The sequence below is a fragment of the Cavia porcellus genome, unplaced genomic scaffold, assembly GCF_034190915.1.
Source record: "Cavia porcellus strain 051 isolate PalLab524CR breed Dunkin Hartley unplaced genomic scaffold, mCavPor4.1 scaffold_8, whole genome shotgun sequence".
NCBI classification, from domain to species: domain Eukaryota; kingdom Metazoa; phylum Chordata; class Mammalia; order Rodentia; family Caviidae; genus Cavia; species Cavia porcellus.
The window spans coordinates 2,739,661-2,765,463 of NW_026947491.1; the positions used below are offsets into that span (position 1 = coordinate 2,739,661).

At 35.3% G+C, this 25,803-nt stretch overlaps 1 protein-coding gene and 1 pseudogene across 8 annotated transcripts in view; one reads left to right on the forward strand and one right to left on the reverse strand.

The window, feature by feature from the left end:
* The window catches only part of Tcf12 (transcription factor 12), a 338,120-nt gene that overhangs the window by 132,935 nt on the left and 179,382 nt on the right, over positions 1-25,803 (forward strand). For all 8 annotated transcript variants that reach the window (XM_063254263.1, XM_063254265.1, XM_063254268.1 and 5 more), the window contains exons 4-5: positions 286-359; positions 22,180-22,282. In XM_063254263.1, coding sequence (XP_063110333.1) covers positions 286-359; positions 22,180-22,282 — 177 coding nt within the window. The remainder of the gene's footprint in view (positions 1-285; positions 360-22,179; positions 22,283-25,803) is intronic.
* LOC101787244 (heterogeneous nuclear ribonucleoprotein H3-like) lies at positions 5,412-6,430 on the reverse strand (annotated as a pseudogene).

Below are 25,803 nucleotides of genomic sequence, written 5' to 3' on the forward strand. Positions count from 1 at the left end.
TAACCTGGAGAAAGCTTGGGGTTCATCCGTTAATAGAAGCAACTGTGAGTGGGAACAGAGGCAGACTTGGGTAGTAACAAGTAAGTATTTGTAGTTTGATAATTCATATAGATACCTTATACCTATATCTTTTTTTGATACTGGGAATCAAACTCAGGACCTTATGCTTAACAGGTAGGCCCTTGTGCCTCTGAGCCATAGCCCCGGCCCTATATTTAACACCTCTGCTGTACCACACCAAAAATGTTGATCAAAATGTTACTTTTCTCTTTTATTTTCTCTTAGGTATGGATGAACGCGGAGGTACATCATCTTGGGGAACAAGTGGTCAACCAAGCCCCTCCTATGACTCCTCTAGAGTAAGTTTTCTTACGAACTTTTGGTTGGAACTGTAAAAATAATTTGGCTGAATAAGTGATTTCTTTCATACATAAACTGTTTAAAGGAAAAGGAGATTAATTTATTTTTATGAAAATAAGAGTATCCAATATCTTTATAGAACTAGATTTAATTCTTTTTACATGCTGTCTTTTATGAGGGAGTGGTTATTGTATTTGCTACATTTCAAAAAGTACTCCAGCTTGGGCTGTAATGCCAGAACTCTGAAAGGCTGAGGCAGAAGGATCACATATTTGAGCCCAGCCTGGGTGACTTAGTAAGACCTTGCCTCAAAGAAAATGAGAGAATCTGGGACTGTAGCTCAGTGAGAAAGCCCTGGATTCCACTTTCAAAACTTGGGTATGTGTGTGTGTGTGTGTATGTGTGTGTGTATGTATGTATGTATGTATGTATTAGGAAACCTATTGGTATTGTTTCTGTCCTTGGACCATCTACAGTACTCCTCACTTACAAACTTTGTGTAGTTCGCTAGGTGTTCTTTATACTTGCCTACTGTGTTCTTTGGTGTGTCTGTTGTTTTAAGAGATGGCTAGTAGCTTCAAAAATACCGGCTCTCTGCTGCTGCAGTCAGTCTTGATTCAGTTAGTAGACCTGGATCAGGGACTCTATAGCCCCATCTTTTGGAAGCATATCAAAACAGACATAAGAGCAACTGGGTTTGGTGGCACATGCCTGTAATCCCAGTACTCAGAAGGTCGAGGCAGGAGGATCGTTACCTGCGCTATTAAGTGAACTCAAGGCCAGCCTGAACTACATAATGAGACACTGTCTCAAAAACAAACCAAAACAAAACAAAAAGAAAAACCCCAGACATAAGAGATGGCATTTTTGCTGGGGATTTAGCTCAGTGGTGTAAACGCCTGCCTGGCAAGCACGAGGTCTTGGGTTTGATATCTGGTCCAAAAAGAGGGAGAGAGGGAGGGAGAGAGAGAGCGAGCGAGCATTTTTTTTTGGTTAACAGTAAAAATAAAATTGAGTTAATGTTTTACACACTGAAAGGTCAAAATATTAGAGCCTTTTCCAGTCAAAAAAGATCTCCCCAAAATCCCTAAAGCATTTAAAAATGATACTGGATAATTAGATCAAAGCATTGCAGTGGAATTCAATATTACTTGCTCCCAGGCTGAGTAGTAGACCAATGAGATTAAAAGATACTTTTTCCAGAAGACCATATTTAGAATCATGAATAATTAATTCTACATTTCTCTGAGAAGAGAAGATAGACAAGCATAAAGGTTTATGGATTCTTAGCCCTATAAGCAAATTGGCTTAAGAAGTAGGAAGAAAACTGAATATGAGATTGGAGCTCATAATCTCAATGTGAGTGATACTCTTTTGTGTTAAAATGCCACAAAATGCTTTTTAAAACGTGGAATTTTGTGTTATATTTGTCTATAGCCTATGTCCAAGGTTTTTTTTTTTAAAATAACTTCATGAAGTACTACGAGAGTTATATGGAACTCAAACACAGAGATGGTTAAACACAGAATTTTGTGTTTCTGTTTTGGGAAGGGTAGACTGAAAAAGTTGAACTGTGGTGTAAAGAGTGGTGCCAGGTATCTCAAGATTTGGGCTTTACTCTTCACATTGGTATCCACTTGCTGGTGAATTGTGGACACATTATTTCATGCTGAGGATAATTAAACTGATTAATGTTGAAATTTTTCCCTCCTTTAAAAGTTAGATTTTTTGAAAAATATTGTAAACAAGTCAAGTAGGTTTCCTGTTTAAATTTTCAAATAGCAGTTTTATGTAGTGGAAAAGTCACAGTATATCATTTATTAATATTGTTGGAGTTTTTTCTTTCAGAGGCTTGAGTTACTGTAATAATGTTTCCTGGAGTATATTAAATGGTTCCTTTGACTCCTTTTGATTCAAGCTTTCAGTTCTTTTGTACTTCCTTTTCATTCAACTTCTTCATATTATTTAGGAGAAAAAACAATTATAAAAATGTATCCAGACACTTAGCTGGTTGTGGTGTACATACCTGTGATCTCAGTACTTGGGAGGCTGAGGAGCATGGTGATGAGTTTGAAACAAACCTGGGCTACACAGTGAGCTTAAGCCTTACTGTATAGTGAGACCCTGTTGCAAAAAGACAAAAACAAACAAAAGAATCCAGACACTGATGTAATTCATGGGCCTGAAATTAAGTATGTCTCTAGAAATGAAATCCAAAAATCCTGTTTTTAAGTGTGGATTGTGTTACAGTGATAAGTTAAAAATGAGTATATAATAAACTAGTACTCTGTCTTAAAGAAAACACAGATTAATCTCCAGGTGCTCCCAGCCTCCTATAGAACCACACACTTTCCTGCTTGTCCTTTGAGAGATCAGATGCAGTGATATTTCAATGCTGTCCTGTTTCATTGTTCCCACTGAAAGCCACTCTTCAGTTTGCCTCCTTGTATCCTAGCCACACTGTAAATTTCACATGGTTTTGTAAACTAGTTAAGAAGCTGTGTTGTTGGTTTGATTTGTTTTGCTTTAGCAAAGATCTGGATCCATTTTCAGACTACTGTATTTTTCCTTTTAGCTTTTCTTACCCAAAAGAGACTTTTAAGATTGTTTTTGAGGGGCTGGGGATTTAGCTCAGTGGCATAAGCGCCTACCTTGCAAGCAGGCAGTCGTGAGTTCGATCCCTGGTACCGATAAAAACAAAAAAGACCAAAAAAAAAAAAAAAAAACACAAAGATTGTTTTTGAGGCCATCCTCATTTCTTTATAGGAAAATTATCAGTCTCTAGCTTTTCATCATTAAACACTTATCTTGACCATTTTTTCATAATCAGAAACATTAATGGTTATAATTAGTAAGAATGTCATTTGGCTAGAATACTTCATTCTATTTTACCACATTGAAGTTCTTAAAAATTGAGAAATATAAAAGCATTATTGAATTTATGTTGTATAATATTTCCATTTTCTTACGATTTAAAGGTAAAATACACAAATAGAAATCTATGTAAAAATTTCAGAAAAAATTGCTATTGGCTAGAAAACAGTTTTGACACATTATTAGCAAAGTAATTCAGCTTAAGTTTTAATGAGCTTGCAGTACTTTTATAGAAATTGTGTTGATTAAATTATTTAGACTTGATTTCATTGTATACATTTCCATGATTGCAAATTGCATTATTGAAGAATTTGATTTTCAGTAAAAGGTTTTACTTTTTATAAAATTTGAAAAGGCTTAGGTTCCACATACACAAAAAATTAGGTAACTGAAATATGAATCATGGAGTTGCAAAACAGGCTTTTAATCCATCTAGATTAAATCGAGCTCCTGTTTCTCCCCTTCTTTCTCCAGTTCAAAACTCTATGGGGAGAGTTCTACAGTAATGTAAAACCAAAAGTGGCACCAGAGTCCTGATAATGCTGTGTGTTACAATCATGGTAGTGTATAGGAGTGATGACACGGAGCTATGTAGGTTGTACTGAGTATTTATTGAACAGCTTTTCAAAGAAATTTTTGCTGTGTACACTTTCTACCTTATGGATACTAACTTTAACTCCAAAGACGCTGTCTACCTCTAGTGATCTTAGTGTTCAGTAAGCTCTACCTCAGTCCACACTTAGTCCAGGTTGCCTGGTCTCTCACATTTTTCTGTGGCATAGTCTGCATCAGAGCTGCAGCCAGGGTGACTGTCCTTGCCCATGTTGTGTCACAGTGGAGAGGGGTTAAGTTCTTTGTTATTGCAACTTCTTATGCCACCATTTAGGAAAGTATTCTTGTGAGATAGTCAGTAATTGTAGTCATTGAAGAAATAATACACGTGTTCAACCTTCTTAGGAAATGTGGATTTGATCATGTTTGCAACACTCAGAGAGGAATATTGTTTGTGCTTTGTTTCTACAAACTTCACTTTTTTAAAATTATTGCCCACATTGACATTTATTACATAACATTTCTAGCAAAACAAGTAATGAGTTCAGTAAGTGAATTAACATTGACAGGCTTCATTTTGATCCATTAGCCAATTTGGAAAAGAAAAACCATACTGATCAAAGTGATAAAATTAAAAAAGCAACTTTTCCTTGCTACATATAGTGTTTTTTTTTTTTTTTTTTTTAAACTAAAACTCCAAGCAGGATGTTACCAGGGATGCAAAGCCCAACTGTAGGATTCTTATATAACACAGATTTGTCTCTTACATTATTTTAATGTAGTCAATCTGTGTAAAGATTATTTTAAAAACCATATACTCAACTGAAAGTATATCTGTGAGAATTATACTCCACAGTAAATACCTCAATTCTCTTGTCACTGAGAAACTTAACCTACTCTATCTAAGCACCTTGAGATAACTTACAACTCTTCACTTTTGGGAAACATTTTTGGTATTTCAACCAAGTGCTGAGGGGATTTTAAAATCTAGGGCTAGCATTTAAACTCCCAACACTCCCTTCCCTAGGTAACAAAATTATGAATATTCAGAAATCCAGATAACTTTTATTTGATTAACATTTCAAAACTGTATCTGATAAATGACATTTGAAAAAGAATATAGAATTAGCTGAATTTTACTCCTGAAGCCACTTAAACTCATCTTTAGACTTTATATTTACAGTGCTGTTCAGGTGAAATTAAAAAGTTAACACTAATTATTCAAGCTCTATTCCAGATGTCTGCTTATTAATAAGAGTTGCAGTTTATGTAGAAATGAACCATTACCCTCTAATATTACACTATACTATGTTTTGTAGTGCTGACGGTAAAATACATCAACCCAAGTCTTATGAAGGTAGCACATCGTAAAAGTAACAAGTATTTATGAAAAGTATCAACATCTGTGGTTTGAATATAAAAATTTATTTTTAAGTCAAAGTATGCAACAAATAAAACCTACAGAAAACAAACTTTGTCGTCACAATTTGTGGCTTTATCAAATATTGTGAAAACACATTCCTTCAGTCATTATAATGTTCCTAAAACACAAAAGAAATTAAATCTGTAAGACAGTCTAGTAGACCAGATGCTGCTGTTAGAACTTCTATGTTGATGTTACGCTTTCAGTACATCCCAAACCATCCACTTCTGCTCATGCCCCTTTGCCCATAGTAACCTCCACTGCCTCCACCACCACGGCCATAGCCACCCAAACCATAAGGAGTACCATATCCTCTGCTGTCATTGTTTCTCATTCTCAACCTTCCAGGAGATCCATATCCTCCCTAATTATCCAGGCCATCTCTGCCATAACCTCTCATGCCAGAATCTCCCATTCCAGAGCTGCCTCCAGAGGTAGAATTCAAGAAGAGTTCAGTGTATCAATGTTGCATGTTTTTATCTTTAGACATGATAGCTACTGCATCTTCATGTGTCACAAACTCTACATCTGCTTGTCCTGTTGCTCTTCCATCTGCTCCAATATCAACTAATATTGTCCAATTATTGGATTTATTATTATTATATCCAGTATTATTGGATTTAGTGATAAGAAGAAATTAGCAATATTATTTTCCATTGCTCGAAAAGGCCACTCTCTCTCTCATATGTACAAAATGACCACCCTGAAAACCTGAACTTGCATCACTAGCTCCACTATAGCCATGTCCTCTCATACCTCTTCCATCTCTTATTCTGTCATCAAAGCCAAAGTTTCAGTAGCCATAATTGTTGTAGCCACTGTAGTCATCAAAACTTCCATAACTTCCATGCCCAGCTCCATAATAACCTCCCTATTCTCCTGTTGGTCTTATCATGTGTCCATGTCATTGTCCCAACAGTCTTCTTGGTGGATCATAAAATCCTTTAATTTAACTCCTGCTACTTCTGAAGGTCTCAATATACCTGTGTCCTATTCTTTCCTTGTGTTTCCCCAGAGTATTTTCTGCTATCCCCTTTGAAGCACACTGCACAAAGGCCTTCCTTGTGCTTTGCCACTGGTAGTCCATCATCAGTGTTATCCCATTTGGTACGATTCCAACGCTTGAAAGAACTGAATTATTTCCTCTTTGCTGCAACCAAATGGCAGTCCGTGAAGTTGTACTCTCCCATCGCTAGTGTCATTTGGACCATTATGTTTCATAATTCAGTCCCTCTCAATACTGTTTGATTTAAATGCTCCTTTTATTTCAAGATACCCTTACTGGTCATAGTAATGCTGCGTCCAGTTTGCGGGCTCTATTCATGCCCAGGGAGAAGCTTGTGTAGCTGGGCACTCTGCACAATGGTTTTTCCAACTATCTTAGGTGGCAGCAATGCTAAGGAAGCTGGGCAGCAGATCGACTGGCCTGGGAGAATCACAGACTTCACTTTGATTGATAGTCTTGTGTCTGCATTCTTGAGCCTGCTGCCCACTTGTGCAGAACAAAAAACATATACAACAGATAAAAGCATCATGTGAAAATCACTTCAGTTTTAAATATTTGTAAAAGTCCTGGTCAAGGTAAAGCAAAGAGACTAATGAAGAATTTCAGTCCCAAGTATTGTAGACGTAGGCAAGAAGTATAGTTTTATAAAAAGTTTATCCCCTCCCTCTCTTACCCTTTGGTGAAATGTTTTCTGTAATTGATATTGAATCAACAACAAAGGCCAGAAAATAATCACTCTCCTTGTTTACTACAGTAATGATTTATCCTAGTTTCAGAGATTATTTTCCTCTACTGCTGGTGTAATTCTGGACAGGTTATTTAAATTCTTTGTACTTTGTTCATATGTAAAATGATGATAATAATAGCTCCTTCACCACACTGTGAAGATTAAATGAGGCTGTTAAAGTGCTTAGAGCAGAGTCTTAAACGCAATATCAGAATATCAGTGTTGACGTTAAACCTGTTTCTAAAAATTCATTTACATGATCTGTGTGTAACAGTTACACAAATGTAGCATACATTTGCAAGTATGCTACCTTGTACGTGTAACAAGTAAGAATTATTTGGTGACTTAATCATGTTCTCATTGCCTTTAGATTTGTAAAAGACATAAAGGCAGGTTTTCTTTTACTTGCCCATTTCTTTCTTGGGAAAGCAAAAGTTTCTTCCTAGTAAACATTGATATAAAAGCTTTTATCTCTGCCTAATACAGCCCTTTATGGTGCTCTGTACATACTCGTGTATATAGTCACATTGGGGAAGAATCATTAGATGTACAAAGTTAATTGATTTGGGTGCTGAGGAAAAGAATTAAAACACATTTAACATGACGCAGCTTGAGGTATATGGTGATAGTATCAATGGTAATAGTCTTTCCTCTGTGCTTATTACGTTACTGTCCTGATCATCAGCTCTACAGTGAAATACTAAAGTACAGTTGAGGTTTCCACCTGGGGTGTGGGTATGACGGCACAAAAGAGAAGTTTCCTGTTAAAATTCTTAAAGATAGAGAGTTTTTCATTTCTTCATTTAATAGGTAAATTTGAGTTCACTGGTGGGAAACACTAATACGATTTACATTTTAGGGCACCATCAGTGACCAGGAGTTGGTATTTTAGTCAGAACCATTTTCCAGTTTACAAATGACTCTTGGAATTATTTGGCAGATGGACAGGAAAAGCATTGAGTTGAAGACAATTTTAATATTATTTAAAAGGTCTTTAAAATTCCACCATATTTTTTCTTCTTGTTGTAATATGGTTTGCAGGATGCAATGATATTTGTCTTTTTGCTCTTTTTCCTTCTGCTTTTTGTAGTATCATAGGTTTTTCCAAGCTGACAAGTGTATTAGCTATCATTATATCCAGTCACTGTATTTCATAGGTGAAAAGTTTGAGTCATGGGCTGTTCGATATTGGCCATATTCAGTTTTGTGCTGTCCTCCCAAAAGAAATGAGATCCGACTAGAGCTTATGACTAATCAGTAGCAGCCTCTGGCCTAGAGCCCAGATATTCCAAGTCAATGCTAATGTTTTGTATTTCCCAACTCAAAAAACTGTCCTAATGTTCTGCCATTTCCTGAAGGACAGAGGAGAAAGATGAAAACAGAAGTTGGTCTGCAGAAGATATGATGTAAAAAATGGACCTACAATTGTAGCCTGTTGTGAGGTAGCATAGTAAAATACTGTAGAATTTGAAGGCTGAACATTAACATCAGTCCAGCTGATTGATTGTCCATCTCTGAGCATGCTACCCCTCTTTACCTCAAATTTTTTTCCATTTCTGTATTTTTCTTTGGAAGGAATGGTGTAGGTACTAATTCTAACTGCTTTGCTAAAGCTCTGGAACGAAGCTTGTGAGTGGAGAAGGGGAAAACCATTTATGTGGAAATGAGTTGGCTTTCAGATACTTGATTTAGCTGCTGTGTGTGACCCAGCACAGGGACTTTCTATCACGGGGTAAACAGTAGGTATATATATATAAATATATATATATATTTTTTTTTTTTCCTGGTTCTGGGAATCGAACTCACAACCGCCTGCTTGCAGGGCAGGTGCTTATGCCGCTGAGCTAAATCCCCAGCCCCATTAGGTATATTTTGAGGCCTTTCTTTTGAATTCCTCCTTGAGATTTCTCCCTACTTATAGCAATGAAAGTGTTTAATGGCCCACTTTATTTTTTTAAAAAAGTAGTAACAGTGGGCATTTCATATAACATGTGTCAGCAACACCGATGGAGAGCAGCAGCTAGAAAGACCAGGTCATGTGGGCAAGGAAAATAAGAGAGTCCAAGGATTTTGATGGTGTTCCATTCTTCTGAATTTTGTATCCAAAACCACAGGCTGGGAACTTGGGGATGAGGAAAACAAAAATAAATACAAACCCAGTAGAAGTAAGAATATTGTTTTCCAAAGGTTATCTATGTGAAGTGAAAGTCATTTCTCTTGCAGGGCCTGGGCTAAAACTGCCAGATGTGGCTGAAGGGGGCTTAATTTTGCTTAGAGCTCCTTCCATTCTTAGCAGGTAGTCAGTATTGTTTTGTATCTTTGTACACCAGGAAAGAGGATGGCTGAGAGCTTATAGGTAGAAATGAATAGAGCGTTGGTTCCCTTAATGTACTGTCTGGGCACAATACCCAGGTCATTCTGACCTCAGCAAGGTTGTGTTGACTGGAGTTTTGGGAGTAGCTGGTGAGTAGTTCGTTAACACTTGACAGCAGGGGCCTTGGCAATTTCTAGGGCACAGGGTACTTGTTATTTTTCTTTCCCAGTAGCACAATGGTATGAATGTCACCCTTGTAAATAAGAACATTAATGTGGTCTACTTGTGTTTAAGGAATTTTTGCTTTTCATGCTACCCTAGTGTTAAGATTCTGAGATAGTCAGATACATTGGTTTTGAAATGTTAAAGATAAACAAATGTAAATTTTAGAGTTCAGGAGATATGTACACTTAGAAATACAAATCATATTTCCCTGAAGAATTATATTTTAAGACTTAACTCTTCAGAGATATCAGTGGAAGAGCTACAGTTAGGTAGCAAATAATTTCTGAAATAAATGCATTGATTAGGCAGAGGGAGGGAGAGATTACTTTGGGTGGTCAAGTAAAACTTAGAGGAGAAAGTGTTTGAATAAATTACTAGATAGCAGTAAGCATTTGTAGGGATAGAGGTGAGAAAGAGATATCTTTCTGGAATTGTGGAATGATGGGGATACAAGTACAGAGACTAAATCACTAAATTTAGTAGATAGTAAATCGGCCTGATTTGTAGATACGTACCATAAAATAAGGTAATTCCTCCTTTAGAAGAAATGTGGTCCGTCTTTCACGGCATAGACAGCTAATTAAATAGAGTTTTACTCAGGGAGTGGCACAAAGCATTTTATAAAGATTAATTTATTGTGACATGAAGGGTAAATCCAAAGTGTAAGAGTAAGAAGAAATAGGAAAACCTGGAAAAATTATCTATGTAGGTCCCTTATGATGAATTTATTAGACTTGGGATAGGATGATAGAAGCCAGATTACAAAGACATGGATAAGAAGAACTGGACCCCACCACACACGCATGCTCACATGCACACATGGTGACATACCTAGCTAGGGAAGATGGAAAACCATTGACTCACTCCTCTCACAGAGAGACAACTTCCAAATTAAACTCCCGTCTCTGTTTTTCAGTGGAAAAACTAATTGTGTAAATAAAAAATACCTTTTATGCATTCTTTTCCATTTGTCAGTACTCATGAGTAATGAGGTATAGTGTTTTTTTCCTGTAGCTAAACACTTTATCTAGATTATAATTTGCTATCTTTACTTTTGAAGGGGTAAAGGGTATAGGTTTTTATGTCAGTTGCAGGCACTTAAATTGCAATAATTAGAAAGGACACACAAATTTTGAAATAGTGCATTACGCTTCTTAATGTCAGGTATAAAACATAAGATGAAACAGTTAAATAGCAAAGCAAGATAGAAGGGACAGAGAATTAAAAACTTTCATATTTTGCATCCGTGTTCACATTAATCTGTTTTGTCATGTAACTGCTCTTTCAGAGTGTTCTGATGTGAAGAAAACTATTGGTAAGAAAAGGGTACATTTAAGGGTTAGGTTTAAATAAACCCATGAGAGTTAATGTTTGATCCTCTTGGTAGTCAAAATATCACCTACTTTAAAACTGTTACCTGTATAAAAGGAAAATTGAGGTTATGATTATTAGGCCCTTTAAATCTCTTGCCAGCAGATGTTTCATGTGAAAGAAGTCACCTGATGATTGGATTTCCCATTATTTCATTCTAACTCAGTCAAAGCTTCTATTTTTCCAATTTAGCTATTCTTTTCGAAAATAAGCTTGTTGAGATGCTGTGTCAGAGATCTTTTTGGAAAGAGGCTTTATATCAATTTCTCACATCACTGAGTCTCACTTCACTGTTACACCTGTAATATTTTTATAGGGAGTGATTTGGCCTTTTACATTCTCTTTCTTACTGTTCATGCTTTAATGTTAAGTAAAAATCAAAGGATCTTATAATGGTTGATATATTCTCTCAGTTTAAGAAGTTTAGAATTTTAAGCCACGCAGGAGGGAGCCAGGTTCCTTACTTTGTAAACATCCTCAGCCTGTGCAAGAGGAGGGAACAGAGGTGGTGTGAGTGCTACAGTGCCCTGGGAGATGGGTAGCCTGCTTACCACAAGATAAGGGGTAGGAGGCTTGTTCTACCCCTTTTGCTCTTGCTGCTGCCGTCTTCTGCTTCCTTAAACTGTTACCCCAGTGCCATCCCACCCTCCTTGGAACCAGCTGATTACGAACTGAAACCTCCACAAACTGGGTTAAATAAACCTTTCTGTCCTTAATTTTGGGTGTTGAATATTTTGTTCCAGCAAAAGAAAAGTAAACAAGACAGATATTAATCTTTGATTCTCTTGTATGCAACTTACTGTAATTGTTGAGTTGACTCATATTTTCTTGATAGCCTTTAAGAGATTTCTTACTTATGGCAATAGAACGTAGGTTAGATCCTGGCTAAACAACTTTTTAGAACTGTGTAGTTTATTTATATTAGTAATGATAACTAGCATTTGTCGCAATATAACTAGTAAATTTTACTTTTCTACATTACCCACTCTCATCTTCCTAGTAGCTCACTGAGAAGGCATTTTAAAACTCTGTTTTAGAGGTGAGGAAGTTGAGCCTCACAGATGGTAGATAACTTCCCTGATACTAAGCGTGTAGGGCTAGTAACCAGGCTGTATTGACTCTTTTGAGAGTGCTGTCATTTTACTGTGTTACATCTGTCAAAGTTTAAGAGGCTTTTGTTTTATTCTTTCTTATCTAGGACTTTAAGGAAAGATACTCTAGATATTTTGAGGTGATAATAATATTACTTTTTAACAAGAAATTACATTTTATATGTAAAATAACCAAATGACAGCGGCAACAAATGAGCCCTAATGAATCAGACAGATTGTGTCCAGCTTTTGCCCTTGTAGTCCTGGGTAGGCTAATAACTGAGCCTCAGGTTTCTCATCTGCAAAGAGGTTTTTCTCATGAAAAATGTGAGAATTAGAGAGAATTTTATAAATATGTTGCACATATCTGGAATCTAAAAGTGTTTGTTCCTCTTTTTACATTATCTTCTGAAAAGTGACACACAGTATCTACTGGGATACAAAATCATAGTTGGAATTTTAAGTCGTGGGTGTTCCAAGACTTAAAGAGAGGTAGCTGTTTTGAATGCATACAATACTATCTCCTAAACAGTGACAGACTATTCCAGTTTTTAAAGCCCAAGAAGAAATTCTGTAGGTCACAAAAATAAATGTTTTTTTTATATTATTAAAATGGTCAGAGTATTATGAAAAAAGATAATGGAATCACCCAGATTCTTAGAATCTACCTTTTTTTTAATTGTCACTAGACATGGTCCAAAGCAGTCCCTCAAAGAGGAGAAGGAATCATCAACTCATCACACCCATGAAATAGATTGTAGAATTCTAGGAAATATCAGTGTCACCTAAGCAGATTTATTAGGCAAAATTAAAGAAGTACACACTCATAGAAAATAGAATGCGGGCACTTGAGAGAGGTACATTATGGTCTGGAACCGAGACTGTTGATGTGTTTTTGGTGGTGCCCTCAAGACCAGTAATCTATACCATGTGTTTCTGATGTCTGTCCCTTAGGTACTAAGTTAGAATGCATATGAAGTTCAGAGATGGAGTGCCTTACTTGATAGTGCTTGAAGATAGTACTTGAGGAAGAAGTCCTCAAGAATTGAAGAAGTCAGGCTCAATTTACAGACTTACTATATTTTTAAGGTTCACAGGAATTTTTTAAGAGTGAGTTTCCTAAAAGTAAAAAAGATGTGGTAACCTTGGGAAACTTTGTGTTGTGAAATCATATTTTTCTTAAAGTATAATTTGAAAAGTATAACTTGCCTTTAATTTGTATTTCCTCTAACCTATCTCATTATTACATAATACAGATTAATACAATCTAAGAAGAGGCATAGTTTCTCAAATCCATTTTACAAGATGTTTTTCACAAGGTAGTTACAAGGCCTAAATGAGTTAGTGTATGTTAAAGGTTACCATGACCAATACGTTAGTCTCTTTTGTGGTGTACGTCTGTTGTCATGTACTCGGATGATTTTATTTTGGGAATAAAAGGCCTTAGATGTTTCTTTTCAGTACCACATGAACTATTTTTGCTTTCAAATGGAATAATTATTTTAATTTGATTTTGTATTGTTACTTTTTATATGGGACATAGTATATTCTTGGTGTTCAGTATAGAATAAGCACCAGCTGTGCTGAACCACATGCAGTCCTGCATCCCTCGTTGGCAGGATGTTGTTGAGACCCTTGTCCTCTTGTGGTTTCTCTGCTGTACTACTCCTGTACTGTGAGTGTGCAGAGACCCATAGTCGTAGGCTGTGTGATGGAGCCTGTTGGTTACTGCGAGGCTCCCAAAGTGGGCAGCCTGCCACGTCGCTGAACACTGTGGATGCCTATAACTCAGAGGTTGAGTGTGTCAGGGTATCTAGGTATTAAAAAGTACAGTATAAAAATGCTCTGTGCAAGGGGCTGGGGATTTAGCTCAGTGGTGTAAGCACCTGCCTGGCAAGCGTGAGATCATGAGCTTGATCCCTGCCCCCCAATAGCTCTGTGCCCTTGCTTGCTACGGAATAAGCTTTAGGATGGAAGTGGTTTTGGTGACCCAGTGAGGGTAGCAGTGGTTGTGAAGGCCCAAGAGGTGTTGTGTGTACTTGCCCTGTGAAGCTTGTAAACATTGTGCACCTAGACTGTGCTAAAGTCATGAAAAATGTTTTTCTTTAATAATAAATTAACTTTAGCTCACTGTAATATTTTTATTTAATAAACTTTTAATTTTTTAACTTTTCAGTTTTTGTAATACTTAGCTTAAAATACAAACACATGGTATAGCTGTACAAAAATACTGTCTTTATATCTTTCTTCTCTAAGCATTTTTCAGTTTTTAAAACTTTTAAGTTTTTTCCTTTTAAAAACTTTTTGTTAAATCCAGGCTCCAAAGTAACACACTAGCCAAGATCTCCCCAGGGTCAGGGTCACCAGCATTGCTGCTTCCTGCACCATATCTTTTGAACCCTCTGCAAAGTTCTCTGGCACAGCCTGTGATAGGAGGCCTCCTTTGGAATCTCTTCCATGGGACTGCCCAAAACTTTTCCTCAGGAGCTGTGCCCATTCTTGGAATATGCCTGTGATGCTTATTTTAGTTTCTTTCTTTTTAAATCATATATTTTCTTATAAGCAGATAATGCACGTGAACATTCCTATTTATTAGGAAGAATCTCTTGGTGTTACTGTCCTTGGTTTCAGGTATTTTAAGGATTTGTTGAAGTCTGCCAAAACTGCTGCTAAACCTTTCATTTGACTTTTTTGGGAGTTGTGGGGTTTCTCCCTTTTCTCTTCTCTCCTCTTCACCTGCGCATTCACTATGCAATATAGCCTTTTCAGCTGCATTTTATTCTTACAGGATCACTGTCTTAAGTGCAGACTGCTGCAGCCATTAAGTGATGCCTGACTGTATCTTCTTTAAGTTGGTAACACCATTTTGTCTCATGGATTTTACTCAGTACTTTTTATATGTTTTTTTCTTGTTCATGGTATTTTATTACTATCTTTTTATTACTTGTGTTGGTTATCAGTTGCTGTGTTAAATTATCACAAACTTAATGGCTTAAAATAGCAGGTTTTCTTGCAGTTTCTGTGAGGAATCTAGCATAGCCTCCCTTGCTCTTCTCTGCTGGGTCCTCTCACAGGCCGACAGGGTTGCTTGTGAGGACCAGAACTTCGGGGATGGGCTGAGCGGATGAGGCACTGCTCCGGAGCTCACAGTGGGTAGTGTGGGATTCAGTTCTTTTACGGTCTTATCTAAGGCCCTCAATTCTTTTTGGCTGCTGACTGTACTTAGTGTGTTGCACAAGACTAAACATACTGCTTATTCAAGGGGTCCTTGGAATTTTGATACTCTGTTTGCTATTGTGCAGTTGCTTTCCTTACTGCATAAACTGTCTTGAAATATTTGGCTAGTGAAGTTTTGTAATCACTATCTAAAAATCTGTTCTTTAGTATAGTCAAATTAGTAATTACTCCTGACTAGTTGTGTGATTTTAGGTATACCTTTTTAATTTTGCTGAAACATTTTTTCCTAATCTTATCAGTGAGATTAAAATAATTTAAATAACAGTAAAATTTATTTGCCGTATCAGCCTTGTTTTCCACTGGGCTATGGAATTTTCAAAGGCTACATGATAAACAAGAATGTCTTTGTTTTAACAGTTAAAAGTGTATGCCCTTCTGTCCTTGTGCTTTATTTTTTACAGGTTTAAAAAATTTATGGAAAATAACAGTGAATATATTCCATACAAATAAACCTCTTTGGGCTTCTCATATATTTTAAAAGAACAAAGGTCTTCTAAGCCCAAAGGTGTTCTGAGACCAAAGGAGCTCTTAAGATTAGCTGGCTTAGTGGAAATGAGTCTGTTAAAGTCTAACTTTTTGTCAGATTTCTTGGTGCTGGAGGACCGGACCCCTCTCCCCTCAAATACTAACTTTAAGTTATCAGTGGTCATACTACCTGAAGTTAAAGTTGTTCTCTACTATTCTTCTGACTTGGGGAAAGTTGCTTAATTCTCATATGACACAGTTTTTGATGAGGTGGGAGAAGTGTAATATGTGTATATGTATGTGTGAATACATATATATATATATATATTAATATTAGTATAGATTAAACTGATACAGTATATACAACACAGTGGCCTTAGTGGATACTCAAAAGTTGGCTATGATGATCTTGGTACTGACAGAGGTATCTTTGTTGACACTTGTTTTCTAGTAATTAACAATGTTTCAGTTTGCTTTAGGTTGTTTTGAGCAAGTCTTAATGCTGCTTAGTGGTGCTTTCTGCTTTGATGGTCCCACTTGAAGTTGTGCTGGCATATTTACATGGTCTACGCTATTCATACTCAGTCCAAGAAATTTAACTTGAAAGTTGGCAGAATGGTTTGGACTTTCTTTAAAATTTCCCTGGTCTTGCCATCCTGTCTGTTACGCTAATGAAAACTCTGATAATGCTAATCAAACCTTGGATGTATTATGTGACATTGCTTTGATCTCGAGAAAGTTAATCAGTTTATTATTCTAGCTTCTGTTTTCCTTTCAGACTCTGAGCTCCTTGAAGGCAAAGACTGTTCTATTCATCCCTATGTTCTCACACCTACCAGAGTGACTGATGTATTATTGGTAGTAATACATATGTATGCATATATATTGGCTCCCATCCAAGTGCATCTTTTATCTAATTTTGCAAATAGGTTAAAATAATAGGAAAAGAGATAAAAGATGGAAGAGATAGGTCATAGGAAGGAATGAAATGAGGGGAAAAGCCAACAAAAGGAAGGATTGATGAAGGTCAACAGTCTGTCTAGTGACATGGAGGGGGAGATTGGTAGCATGCACTGAAAGCATTCAGACTCAAAACAAATAGGCAGACAATCACATAAAAATATTAAAGTGACACATCTGCCAGGCTCTCTTAGGAATTTCATTCTCTTAAAAAAAAATTGCTACTGTGAACTATTGGTTGTCTTCTATTTTCGTAAGTACCTGAAAACTAGATATAGTGTGTGCAACAGGAGTTAACCGTACATTTTTGTAACCAGTAGAACAGTTTTTATTAGCACAATACAGTTTGTATTAAATGTCTGAATCAGAGTACAGATTTGCTTTTTAGGAAATAATTATCTTGTTATTATTACATTTAGTTGTGCACGTACTACCTGAAATTATTCTGATGAAGTAATGCCGCCTAAAAATGGTTAACAATTTGGTTTTACTACATAGAACACATATACATATGATGGAGTAGTTTCTCTTGATAATGGATCAAGTTACTGTTTCTTTGACAATGTACTGGGTGATAGTGCTGGCTTCTGCTTAATACCATGTTGTGTGAAGAGCACTGTGCTTAAGAAGAGTGTCTGTTCAAGGAGTGAGAGGCATCCCTAAGGAGCTTTCCAGGTCCCTGAGACTCGCTTCCCATCTCAGGCTCATTCTAGGGAACGTATTTGTTAGTAAAGGAGGAGGGTGAAACTGTTATCATATTAATATTTTCCTTTCCTGCTTTTGAATTTACATAATTTAATAATTTACTAAATAAGTGGTTTATGTGGGAACTGTGATATATTTGTAGACACATGGATAGCCACACAAGTTTTCCTCATAGTAGGTTGTTTTTATTCAAATCCAGTATGTGTTTTTCAAACTGATGAATCAATTAGCAGCCTGAGACTTTTTCTGCACATAATAGTATGTTTCTATTTTGGAGAACAGTTTGGCAGAATCTAGTAAATTTGAAAAGGTACATACCTGTGACTTTGCAGATTTACTTCTAGGTGTTAATTCTTAGATAAATTTACATAAAAATCTCACATTTGTAAAAAGAGACATATTGCTAAAATGTTTAAATTTATAGCCACCTTGTGAAATTAGAAGCAAACTAAAACTAATCCAGAGGAGACTGGATGGATAAATTGTGGTATATTTGTAAGTATTCTGTAGTAGTGTTGTGTATGTACCAGTGATACAGTACACCAACATACATCAATCTTATGTGATTATTAAACAAAGAAAATAAGCTACTACTTAAGTAAAAATTTAAAACATACATAATATGCTAAAAGTTAGAGATTTTATATATAATAAAACTGTTAAGTAATAACACTAAAATAATTAAATTTAGGATAATACTTGTTTTAAAGAATTTTGTAGGGTTTAAATTATATTGGTAATCAGTTCATTTATGGACACATGGCTGTTTATTTGCATTTTTGTGTGTCTGAACTAGTTTAGAAACAGTTTTAAACTGGAAAATGTTGTCAAATTGTTAATGTTCACAATTCCATAGAGTTAAAAATGGGAAACTTTCCCCTCTGCTTGGTGCTATTTTGTGCATTCTTAATTTTCTACAATGAGAATATGTTAATCTTGTTAAAGAAAAACACTCATGATATTCTGTATGTTTTTAAAAAGCAACAGATACTCATTTTAATTCATTGGAAAATATGCACGAGTCAAATAAAAAAAAAAACTATCTTTTTTTGGTGACAGAATCTTGCTGGCCTCAGGGAGTCTCACACTCCATATTATCTGATCTCAGCCTTTCCAGTGCATGGGATTAGGGATGTGCACCACTGTGCATAGTGTTGAACACTTTATAATTACTCTTCCAATCTTTTTTTCTCAAAATTTTACAAAGGTTGAATATTATTGTACTATATACTACTTTGCCTCTATTTCCCTCATCTATTATTAAAAGATAAGTATTTAATGTGTAAGTACCTAAAAATTATTTTAAAACATGTAATTGTCTAAATGTAGCAGCAGTTTTGCTTTTATTGGTTGACGTTTGTTCTTTGTAATGCATGTGTTTTAATAAAGTTACATTGTTCTTGTATTTGATTTATTTTAATTGATATCATAAGTATCAGTATTTTGATATAATTTAGTCATAACGCTTGATTTATAGTGGTAAAAGATACAAGCTTTATGTAAAATCTGAGGGATTCTGTTTTGGGGGAGTAAAACTAGCATTTTAACTGTTCTATTTATTTTTACTTAGTTATGTGTAGTATGTGATAGGCAGGTTTATGAATGTAATTTATATCATAGTTTTAAAATGTGGGCTCTTTAGGATTTGATGGTACTAGTGGTAGTTGCAAAAGCCTGTGGTTATTTAAGTAAACCAGGGAGATAAATTTGTCCCTCATTGGCAGTCTTTCTGATTGCTACTGTTGCTCTGAGGAGAAACTGACAGGGTTTATGATAACTGAAGCTCTAAAGCATTTTAGATACTTTGTTGCTGAAATCTCCCATCCTTGTACTCTTTACTGGGCACCTGCTGTGTGTGTACCAGCCATTGTTTGGAAGATTTAGTTATGAAAATAGCAGATAGAGTAGCTGCCTTCTCAGAATTTGTAAGGCATGACTATTTAACTGGCAGGACAGTAATAGTGGTTGGTATTTATTGCACGTTTACTATGTTCTGGCGACTTTCTCAGGTCATACATATAGGTCCTCCTGTGAAACATTATTATCAGCTCTACTTTACAAATAAGGAAACCAAAACAAGAAAAATTAAGTTGCTCCAAGTTGCACAGCTAGGATGTGGCAAAGATGGAATTCAGATCCTTGAGTCTGTCTCTAAGAATTTCACATTTATCTACTATGCTGTACTGTTCTCTGCAGTTACACAGATAATTATGGCATCATTTAAATGGATGAATAAATAGGCATTTTCAGTAAGTGTGAGCGGAGCTGGGGTGGAAATGCTGAGTGCTGCAGGAGCACTGCCTGAGCACATCTGATGTGTTCCTGTCACTTTTTTCATCTGTCCTTTTTTGCTACTCAAACAACAGCTTTTAAAGAAAGTTGTATTCACTATGGTGAACCTCTAAGGTTCAGGAAAAATTTACAGATTTCTCCTTAATTCTCACCTCAAATCTGAATTATTTCTTAAAATAATTAGTATGTAGAGTGATAATTACCTGTATATAATCTGTAAAACAAATATTGAGGACCTGTGTTCAAATCTTGCTGGTGCATGAAAAATAAAGTGTATAGATTCCTTATTCTGTGGTGCAGTATAACAGTCCCAATTTTTAAAAGTAGAATTGCCTGGGGACATTTTATCATAGGAGAATAAAAACCACTTGTAGCAAATTCTATACTGTTTCCTGTAGTTTGTGAGTGTGTGTGGAAAAACAACAGTTTTTACTATTATTTTTGTGTAGTTGTCAGTAAATTAACTTGTGTTTTCTGAGCAGTCTGGCTTTTTATTAGAATGCTAAATGATAATTTCAGGGCTTTATTATTATTATTATTTTTTTTTGATAAGGTCTCTCTCTATAGTTCAGGCTGACCACCTTGAACTCACTTTGTAGCCCAGGCAGGCTTTGAATTCACAGCAATCCTCCTGTCTCAGCCTCCTGTGTGCTGGGATTACAGGCATGTGCCACCACACCTGACCCTAAATGATAATTTGTAAAGTTAATGATCTGCATGTATACAAATAATTAGATGGATTGATATGAAAAACTTAGATATATTTGTCTACTGGTTTAGGAGACAATTTTTTAAAAACCTCATCCTATATATAGTTGTGAAGGAAAAAAAGCTCTTCTTTATTGTATTCCAGGAGAAAGAAAGGAGACCATACTAAATTATCATTTTTTATCGTTCTTGTAGATCCCAGTGTAGCTCACCTGCAAACATCAGAGTTAGCATTTATCTAGAATAGTGTAATTTTATGATTAAAATGTTTCAGAGACTATTTTATAAGTTCTGATGTCTTGTGTTGACCCTGTGCCTTAAAATGACAATGGAAGAGTGGCAGAGAGAATAGCCAGATATATATGAGATAGTGATATGTCACTTAGCCCTTTACCAGTGTTGGTTTTAAGCCTACCCCTGACCTTCCATGGAGTGATCTGTTTTCTAGGTACCATTCTCTTTTGTACATAGCTTCTTCATAGTCATATTTCATATAACTGGGAGATGGGGAGATGACGGTACTGTTAGTTACCAAAGCACACCCTTATGGTCATCAACCAAATTAAAAATGTCACTACGATGCTTATTGAATGTCTGTCACATGTGTATCAGTGAGTGTAAAGTAGATAAAAATGAAACATTCATTTGGGAGTTAGCACTGTTAGAAAATTGGTGTTAAAAGTGAACAGCAGAAGAAGTTGTGTCACAACATCCAGTTGTAACAGTTGGACAGCTGTTTAGTCCTAGTTTCTAGCCCTTTGGTTGAACTAACTGCATGCCTGTGAAGATTGTGAGGCCTGTTTCAGCTGTATTTATGTGTCTTTAGGGTTAGCCTACACACTAGATAATGATAAATTTTCATTGATTGATGACCTTATAGTCCGAGGCAATTGTGGGATGCTTTCAGAGTTTTATAAGCCAGGGCAGTTTTCACTCTTACCTTAGTCACTTGCAAGTTTTTCGCTTCTTGATTGTGATTAACTTTAAATTGGCAGAGAGTTAGATGTATCCTGCAGGTTTAGTTGACTAATGTTCAAAGTTTTGTTTAGAAACAAAGATTTTAGAGGTGCCTGTAGGTTGTATAAGAGAACCAGCAGGTTTTAATACTCAGAGAGTTTGTAAACTTTATCTTCCTCCTGCTTTGCTTTTAAAAACTATGTTTTGAACAATAAAGAGAAATTTAGTAACAGCTATTGTAAAATAATGGCATTAGCTTTATTGTTTTTGTGGTGTTGCAGTTTCATTTTTCAGATTTAAATTAATTATTATGTTTTCTTTTTAGCATTGCTTAGTTTTTGTAAGAGCATCTTGTACTGAGATAGACCTTTCTGTTAAAAAATTTGCCACATATAAAATGATTTCCATCATACTGATTTTGAATTATTCTTAGTCTTTTAGATGCAACTTGTAGTTGCCTAACCTTTTCTAAGGCACAGGGGCAGAAAAATAGGAAAATAGAGATAAGCATTTTCCCAGTTTATTGCAAGCAAGAATGTGTTTTTTTGGTCCATCCTTTACTTTTTAATGACCCACAGAACTTTAGCATGTCATGAGACCTTGGAGATTTTAGTAATAGTTCATAGAATGTTTATAGCCCTTTTCTCATGTAAAGCACAGATATTTTGAAAACATTGAGCTCATAGTGTTTGTTTTTGGAAATTCAGTTTTTTTCTAAGACTAAAAAAATGTTTTGTGTTTTTACTTTAAAACCTTAAGTGTTGTGAAAGATTTTTCAAATACTCAACAGGAAACTTGGTTAGGAATGGCTTTTGTATATCTGTGTATTTGCTGGGTGAATGTCATTGTATTCAATTAGCATAGACTGCTAAATAATCTCTTTAATACTTTGGTCTTTTTTTTCTTCCCTAGGGTTTTACAGACAGTCCTCATTACAGTGATCACTTGAATGACAGTCGATTAGGGGCTCATGAAGGCTTGTCCCCAACACCTTTTATGAACTCAAATCTGATGGGTAAGTCTGTGACTATCTGCAGACAGTCTTCTCAGAGCCTCTGTGGTCAGGGAAGTTTTTCTTACCACCTTGTCCATAAAGGACATGTAAATGTGTGAAGCTTGTTCCCAAATATTTGCCTGCTTTTGGAGATTTCTATTTTCAGTTCAGTTGACGAGCCACATTAGAAAGTGTAGGCCTTCTCTTAGAGTGTTGTTATTGGTGCCAAAAAGGAATTATCAATGTTTAACAATTTTTGCAGTGTCTTGTGTGACCTAGGCATTACGTTTTCTGAGACAGAAAAGCATTATTTTAGGGACACTTCTGTTTACTGTTTGTCTTAGCAGCTGTATGTATGTGATAAGGAAAAAGAACAATGGTAAGAACAGTGATTTTTAATCAGATTGGAGAGTATTTCTTTTGATACTATTTATTAACTTAATAGTATTTTTAGATGTTGACGAATTTATTTTAAGCTTGTGAGTTAATTAAGGTTGTTAAAAGTTTTAGTCTGCACAAAGAAAGTGTGCTTAGAAAGTATAGCCTGTTACCTATACCCAGTCTTCATGTTTTGGCAGAACCTTATGGTGAGTCATTTTTTCTTCTGTATCTATCTTCTCTTTTTCAAATGCAAGTTCAAAATTTTCACTCTAAAGCTCAGATTCTTTTTTTCCCCCTAGGTTGAATACTTTAAAAATTAAAAATAAGCATTTATTTGATCTTTCTGTAAAACCTGATTCAAAAAGAATCTCTGTGCCTTGTAATGTCATTTTTTCCCCTTGCTTACACTGTAGCTGAGCACATTATGAAGATTTTATTTAATCAGTTTTATTTATTTATTTTTATTTAAAGAAAACAAAATAAAACAGTAAAAGGGTACCAGTGATTCAGAATTTCAAAAAAAAAAAATAAGCAGTAAGAAATCACTAGTTAATAGATTGCATATTATCAATCTTAGAAATAGTTGATCAAGTTACAAAATTAAGCATACAAAGTGGACATTCAAACAATGAGACTGCAAACAGTTGTGTTCAGTGATCCAGCAAAAACTTATAATATGGTTATCTATCTTACACACCTAAACACACTTGCAGTTGTGTCCTTTAGAGCACTTTCTTTCCCTCTCTTTTTTACAATAACATTTACACATTTTGGGTTTATTACTCCCACAGTTCTTCCTACTTGTTTTTTTTTTTTTTTTTTTTTTTGGAAGAGAATAAAACCAAATGTGACAAAACAAAGCAGTCGGTCAAAACAAAGGATGGACATAGTACATGATATAAAAACAGAATACAAGGTAATCAACAGTGGTTACCATAATGCCTCTTGCTACCTTAAAAAGAATTGCCTATATCATCAGGTATAATAAAATTGAACAAAACAGTACAGAACAAAACCAATAAAACCTAAACATTGGAGACATTACTGATCTTCAAAAGAAGATAATCAAAACAGAATGGGCATCATAGTGAGTCTTATTGCCTTCAAAGTTGTTGCCTATACCCTCAAACTTGATAATATCAAACAGAACAGAATAGAGTAAAATCAGTCAAAACAAGATGGTGAGAGCAATACAGGGCTTCATATCGAGTTAATAGGAAATCAAAAAAGTTACTGTAATATATCCTGCTAATTTTAAAAAAGTTTTTTCCCTTAATTAAAAAAATAATAATAAAAAATAAATAAATTTTTAAAAAGAGGGGAGATTGAGATAAAAGAGGACATAACAACATAACAATACAGGTCAGAACAGAACAATTTAAGCCACATAGTGTTTCACTACAAGATAACCCCACTTAATAGTAGTTACCATAGTGTCTCTTTCCTTGAAATATTTGGTGTAACTTCGTATACTTCGTATAGCATCAAACATATCAAGACAGTATGAAACCATTCAAGAGGATGAAAGTATTACAAAGTATTTAGAACCAGCTAACAGAAAATGAACAGTGGTTTCTATATTATCTCTTTGCCTATAAAAAATTTTATTTATACTATCACACATAATAAAATCCACTGAGATACAACATGATAAAACCAATGGAGACAGAAGAACAACAGTTTGATGGGACTTCAAAACAAGCTGATATTAAATCAGCACTAGCTATTATGTCTTGTTTTCTTCAAAATATCTGTTTATATCATCACAGACAGTTCCATCAAACAGCCTAGAATAAAACCATTCCAATTAATGAGTGAAAACATTAAAGGCTTCAAAACATATAAAGAATTTTTAAAAAATCAGACCCCCAAACTTCAAAGATCCAATTGAAAAAGGGCATCTGAGATGAATACATACTTCTCAGATGAAGAAATACAGATGGCAAATAAATACATGAAAAAATGTTCATCATCATTACTCATTAGAGAAATGCAAATTAAAACCACACTGAGATTCCATCTCACTCCTGAAAGAATGGCCAGGATCAAGAAAACCAACAACAACAAATGCTGGAGAGGCTGTGAGGAAAAACGAACTCTCCTGCACTATTGTTGGGAGTGTAGACTGGTGCAACCATTGTGGAGGTCAGTCTGGAGATTTCTCAAAAAAGCTGGGATTGGAAGTCCCATTTGTTCCAGCTATTCCACTTCTAGGCATATTCCCAGAAGAACTGAAAAGATCATACCACAGTGATATATGTGCACCCATGTTTATAGCAGCACAATTTATAATAGCCAGATCTTGTAAAACAACCTAAGTGTGCATCAACTGAGGAATGCATAAAAAAGTTGTGATATTTTTATACAATGGAGTACTTCTCAGCTATAAAGAAGGATCACATTGAGATATTTATAAATAAATGGGCATAGCTTGAGACCATACTCATAAGTGAAATAAATCAAACTCACATGTATGACTACCGAGTAGTTTCCCTAGTGTAAGAAATGATACAAATACATAAAAGTATGTGGTAATCATGATTTCCCGTTATATGGCTTTGAAGCTTTATTTAATCAGTTTTAGTGATTATCAGTGGCATCATGTAAATATGAAAGGTTTGTATAATTGACATTGATTTCATTACTTTATTTCTTAAAGATATGTGATCCATTTTGTCCTTTTGAGACACAACCATGGTAATCTAAATGGATTATCCAAATCCAAAATTCTCATGGTCCATAGATTCTTTATAATGATTTTTCACTCCACTCTTTCCTTTATCCTCTATAGTGGTGAGAAAGCAGAGAGACAAAGTCTGATATTCTAGGGTGAATGTGTTGCCTAACGAGTTGACAGCTTGAAGCGAGAATCATTGAGTATGGTAGTGTGATACAGGGAAAAGAATCTAATCAGGAGTAAAACATGTTTAAAATTACTTTGTTTCAATATAAGCGTAAATGAAAATCATGGTGAAAATTAGAATTAAATTGAAAATAAAATCATTATTTGGTCAGGAGAAACTTTGTAATTTATTTTTAGATTTTGTTTTGAGCTTACCATCAAAGTAAAATAGATTAGGAACTTCAGATAAATGCCTTTTCACATTATAACTGTTCCCTAAGTAGACTTAATTTATATGGGTAGTAGGAGAAATTTAAGT